The sequence below is a fragment of the Nannospalax galili genome, unplaced genomic scaffold (assembly GCF_000622305.1).
Source record: "Nannospalax galili isolate Female #2095 unplaced genomic scaffold, S.galili_v1.0 scaffold18, whole genome shotgun sequence".
Classification (NCBI taxonomy): domain Eukaryota; kingdom Metazoa; phylum Chordata; class Mammalia; order Rodentia; family Spalacidae; genus Nannospalax; species Nannospalax galili.
This window is the reverse complement of record NW_008346548.1, coordinates 6,592,188-6,598,187: the sequence shown is the minus strand read 5'-3', so window position 1 is coordinate 6,598,187 and position 6,000 is coordinate 6,592,188. Positions and strand designations below refer to the sequence as shown.

General features: G+C 40.0%; 1 protein-coding gene across 2 annotated transcripts in view; it reads right to left on the bottom strand.

Moving 5' to 3' along the window:
- The window catches only part of Timmdc1 (translocase of inner mitochondrial membrane domain containing 1), a 35,611-nt gene that overhangs the window by 18,508 nt on the left and 11,103 nt on the right, over positions 1-6,000 (bottom strand). For both annotated transcript variants that reach the window (XM_008842889.3, XM_008842888.3), the window contains exon 5: positions 2,241-2,319. In XM_008842889.3, the coding sequence (XP_008841111.1) occupies positions 2,241-2,319 (79 nt within the window). The remainder of the gene's footprint in view (positions 1-2,240; positions 2,320-6,000) is intronic.

Here is a 6,000-nt window from a genome sequence, read left to right as displayed (position 1 = left end):
GGAGGCAGATTCTCAGCTGTAAGGTACTCAATGACGGGAATAGCACAAACCCATGATTCAGGGGCATACCCCAAACTTGCGGGTACTGAACATGGAAGCAGTTTGTGTAGCCTAAGACAGGGGCCTTACCAAAAGAAACAAGAATCCCAACTCGGGGGACCCACCACATAGCCTAAGGCATATCTTTCATTCGCTAAAGTTATTAATAAAGGGTGAGATGTCGGGAGCTGGAGGAACAACATTCATTACCAAAAAATATAATATAGCTCTACAAACAGTTGACTTAAGCAGGACATTCTGCTTGCACAAGTAACCTTGGGAAAGAATTTATGGCAAGGTTATCTTTCTCTTCCTCTTGCAAACAGTTCTCGGAAAAATGAGTCATGCAGTAATCTCTTGGAACATCTGGCGGTCAGTCACGTTGCTGAATTGCTCAGTCCCCCTCCCATACCCATAAGAATGCTGTAACCTTTGACCAACTTCTTCAACCCCCTCTGAATACAAACTGTATATAATAAAGGCTTGCAGCACAATAAGGCGACCCTTGACAAGTGGACTTGCTTGGGCTCTGTCTCTTCTTTCTCGCCCGTTTTTCCTTTCAGGGAGTGGTCCCCCTTGAGCTTTACCTGTACAGGGTCCCCGCAGGCGGGGGCACCCACCAGTAGCTGAGGGAGACAACCAGCTATTGTTCTAAAATGATGGATAAATTTGTTTTCTCCCCCTATCTAGAAGCCTCTGAGAGGGAACTGACACTGATTCTAACCACTCCAACAGCTATCAAAATACCTGAAAGCAAATCCTGAATCCTTGAGGCTAAATTAGTTTTCTCCCTCTATCTGGAAGCCTTTGAGAGGGAACCGACACCGATTCTAGCCACTCCAACAGCTATCAAAATACCTGAAAACAAATCCTGAGTCCATCACTCTCGAGTACAGCCTTGGAAGACAAAAGAAAAATGAGGAAAAACCCAATAGAGGGACAATTTCGGAAGCTCTTGTCAAGAAATTTCAATGGACTCTCATATGAACGTTTGAAAATTGCCCTGTTCTGACTTTTTTCTAGTTCTGTGTCTAGAACTTGTAATGCTAATTACTCTTGCCTTTACTTCTCTTTCACATCTCCTATTCACGAGTCAAGGACTTTCTTTTCCCCCTACAGATTAAAGTTATACCATTTGGGAGTCTTTTAGACAGACCCACTGAAGGGGTACCCCAATTGCCTCACCCTGAGTTTCTGTTCAACATGAAAGAAATCAGCATGGAAGAAGCCAGAGCAGTCATTGGTAATTTGGGTAAATCCTCCAGGGGATGGCATGATAGGTAGGAATTGGCTAGGCAGTTAAGGTAAAAAGACCCTAAAGAAAAGTAGCCAGTTTCTTGGCTAAAAGTCACAATGTCCTTGGGCCTTTTAGCATCATACTCAGTTCCAAAGGCCAAAAATGTCAAAAGTATTTGGGAGCTTTTATCTAATCCTTAAAAGATTTTAGGGTTACCTCTTCAGAGGGGGGGATGTTAGAGTACCCAAAAGCCCCACAAAAAAAAAAGAAAGAGTACATGAAGTTATCAGAAAAAAGTGATGGAGAGATATGGGAAGAGTTGGAGGGGAGGGAATGGGCATGGATTTGATAAAAACACCTTATGTGCATGTATGAAATAAATAATTTTTAAAAAAATTACCTTCTTTTCTTTCTTTCCTTATTTATTTATTTTTATTTGTTCATTTATTTATTTATTTATTTATTTATTTATTTATTTATTTATTGGAGGCACACAAGTGGAAGAGGATGAGAGGCAGGAATTGGTTCTTTCCTTTATCTTGTGGGTCTTGGTAATCAACTCAGGTCCTCAGGCTTGGAGGCAGGTACCTTTACCCACCCACTGAACCATCTCACTGGCCCACCTACAGGGCCTTAATGTACTCATTCATTCAATTTTTCTGTAGGTTTAAAATTTTTAATTTTTAAAAATTTTTAAATGGCTAAGAAAATCTTTAAATAAAAATTTATTAAGTTCAACCAAACAAAACCAAAAGTTTTATAAAATGTGTTCATGAACTGTTGAGCATTTGCCTACCACCTGGGTTCAATCACACCCTCCAATACTCACAAAAAGAACTGAGCAGTCATATCCACTGCCAATACAAGATAGACATCTTTTATAGTCTCTCAGTACTAAATTTGTTCTTTATAATGAATACTTTTAACAGGCAAGTCATTTAGATTTAGCCATGTTAATACATACCCCAACAAGGCTCCAATTATACCACCAGCTACCAGGCCTTGAATGCCCAAGGTTATTCTGAAAAGACTTCCTGTGACAGCTATTTAAAAAGAAAAAAGGTAATATTAAATCATCTTCAAGCACTAGAATTCTATTTTAAAATTTCTTTCTACAGCAAGAGCAGATCTGAATGAGCTTTCTGGAGCCATCATTGATACGGTGTAGTGACAGTCATGAAGGTAACCTTCTGTTCACTCTACAGACTCAAAGGAAGAAAGGCTCCTTTATAAATATAAATTCTCAGTCTGTCCTCTGGCTCTAATCCCATTCTGCCTCATTTCTGCCCATTTCCTCTTAAAAGCAGGCAGTTCATACCCAACCATCTCCCCATACCTTTCCACCTCTTTCATGTCTTCCCTTTTCCAGGCAACCCTGTCCAAAATTATAACAAAAACAAAGCAAAATCCCACCTTCACTAGCACCAGATGATTATGCCTTCTCCCAGGCTCACCCTGTCTTACTGCCAGTGTGGCAATCAGGCAGCAGGTCCGCAGAGGTTGCATCAAGCATACAGTGCCACCTGGTGGCCAGCACTGGGGGTGCGCCTCTTTCCACAGGAACTCTGTTTTCAGGATGCTCCTTTAATTTCCTTTTTCTTCTCTTTTTAAATTCAGGGTCTCATGTAACCCAGGCTGGCCTCAAACTCACTATGTAGCCAAGGATAACCTCAGCACTTCTGATCTTCCTGCCTCCACTTTCCTAGTACTGAGATCTACCACACTGAGCGGATGTGGTACTGAGTTATGTAGCCCTCCATGCATGCTACACAAGCATTCTACCACTATGCAACTACTGTCATCTCAGCAACAATTGTGACTGTTTAATTTGTGATTTATATTTCTATTTAATTATTAGACATTAAATTTTAAGATTTTCTAAATTAACAAGAACAAAAATCACTTTTAATCTCATTACTCAAAAATAGTACATGGTGTGTCTTTTATTCTAGTCTTCCAAACAATTTTTTTTGTTTTGTTTTGTTTTGTTTTGTTTTGAGACAGGGTCTCCCTGAAACCTCAGCTGACCTGTAACTCATTATGTAGACCAGGCTGGCCTTGAACTCACAGAGATCTGCCTGTCTCTGCCTCTTGAGTGATGGGATTAAAAGTGTGTGCCACCACACCTGGCCCAAACAAAATATTTTTAAGAAACAAATGGGGCCATGATACACATACTAAACTTTTTATTTTCTTTATATTAAATCCATTATCACTATTCTCTCTCACATGGATAGACCACACATTTTGGTCCAAACATAAAATTTATTTATGCATTAAAATGTTTTTAAATTTTTACTTTATTCATTTTTTTGTGCATGAGCGTATTGCATGTATGTACGTAAGTACACTCATGTTGTGTAGTACCCTCCGGAGGTCAGAAGGCGGCACTGGATCCCCTGGAATTGGAGCTATGGACAATTGTCAGCTGCCATGTGGGTGCTGGGAATCAAACTCAGGCCCTCTGCAAGACCAACAAGTGCTCTTAACTCTCTCTCCAGCCCCTTTTGGTTTGTTTTTTGAGACAGAGTCTCCCTGTAGCCTCAGCTGGCCTGGAACTCCCTATATAGATCAGGCTGGCTTTAATCTCAGAGATCTGCTGCCTCTGCCTCTTTAATGCTGGGATGCTACCATGCCAGGCATGGATGTTTTAAGAAAAGGTATAATGATAACTCCTGCACATAAATCTTTATACATTTGACTATTTCCTAACAATGAACTCAGAAATGGAATTTCTGGGACAAGGGGCTGGAGACATTGCTCAGTGGTTAAAAGCAATGGTTGCTTTTGCAAAGGACCCAGGTCCGGTTCCCAGTACCAACATGGCGGCTAACAATCATCTAACTCCAGTTCCAGGGGATTTGATGCCTCTTCTGGCCTCCACAGGCACTGCATGACATGGATGCACTTACATACATGCAGGCAATATACTCATATACATACAATAAAAATCAATCAATAAATAAAAATTTTAAAATGCAATGTCATTTAAAAAATTTTTCTGATTGAATGATTTTTATGTGTACAAGTATTTGGCCTGAATGTATGTAAGCATACCATGTGTGTGCAATGCCGGAAGAGGGCATCAGATTCCCTGGAATGGGAGTTACAAAAAGTTGTTAGCTGCCACGTGGATGCTGGGAACTGAACCTGGGTCCTCTACAAAAGCAGCCAGTGCTCTTAACTGCTCAGCCATCTCTCCAGCCCCAAATTCAATGTTCTTTATCTATCTTCAATTAAGATATCCTTTCTTTTTGATGTATTAGGGCTTTTATTGAGAACCTATCTGCATATATTATTATTATTTGGGGGTCACTTCACATTTAATGTCTTCTGTAGTATTTTATGTGGTTAAATCTATTCATAATTTCTTACAAAATATAAGGGTTTTTTTTTTTTTGGTCTTTTTGAGATAATCTAAGTTTTATGCTTTAAAGCATATACATACACAGATACAAATATATACTTACATATCTTCCCACTAAGAAAGCATATTCAGTTATATTTTCCCCTAGCATTAAAAATATGTTTTTTATTTATTTTTATTTTATGTGTATGAGTGTTTTGCCTCCATGTATATAAGTGCACCTGTGTCATGCAATGCCCAAGGCCAGGAGTGGGGGTTGGATTCCCTGGAACTGGAGTTACAGATGGTTGTTAGCTGCCACGTGGGTACTGAAAACAAAACCCAGAGCAGCAAGACTGGCCAGTGCTCTTAACCACTGAGCCATCTCTCCAGCCCCTCCCCTAGCATTTTATGGAATTTTTTGTTAGATTTTTTTTTTTTTTTTTTTTGGTCTTTTTTGAGACAGGGTCTCCCTGTAGCCCCAGCTGTCCTGGATTCACTATGGAGACCAGGCTGGCCTCGAACTCACAGAGATCCGCCTGCCTCTGCCTCCCAAGTGCTGGGATTAAAGGCGTGCGCCACCATGCCCGGCTGTTAGATTCTTTTTTATTTTTGATTGTATATGTGTGTGTCTATGTGTGGGTAGATGCACATGCGTATCCAGGTGTCCATGGAGGCCAGAAAGGGACATCAGATCCCCTGGAGTTGGAGTTCTAGGTGGTTGTGAGCCACTTGATGGGGTTGCTGGAAACCAAACTTGGGTCTCCAGAAGAATAGTACAAATTTTTAACTGCTCAGCTGTCTCTCCTACCATTTCATGGATTTTTACTATGTTTTAATGAATTTAAATTTTATTGTACTGAATACTGTTGGGAACTTGATTTCTTTTCAAGTAGTTCCAGCCTATAAACTGTCATTTCTTTCTCTACACATCTAAAATATCACCTTTAGTGGCGTGTGTGTGTGTGTGTGTGTGTGTGTGTGTGTGTGTGTGTGTGTGTGTGTGCTGGGCTTTGTTCCTGATCTTTTAATTCTGCTCAACAGGTCTGCCAACAACCCTAGTAGTCTTTGCTGTAATATCATACACATTTTAATTCTGGATGGCAAAGTTCTCAATTCTTTAAGGAAAATTTCACTATACGTATAGAATCAGCATTTTAGACAGGCGTTACATATTGTATCAAGTTCTCTTTTTAAAAAAAAATATATATATATATATATATGATGGAGAAAGGATTGAGGAAGACATCCTAATGCCACCCTCTAGCCCCTACACATACCTACGTTGGCAAGCACACACTCAAGCAACACAAAGATACAAAAATCCAGACACAGGGTAGGTTCTCATCTACAATTCCAGCGTTCAGGAGGCTGATGA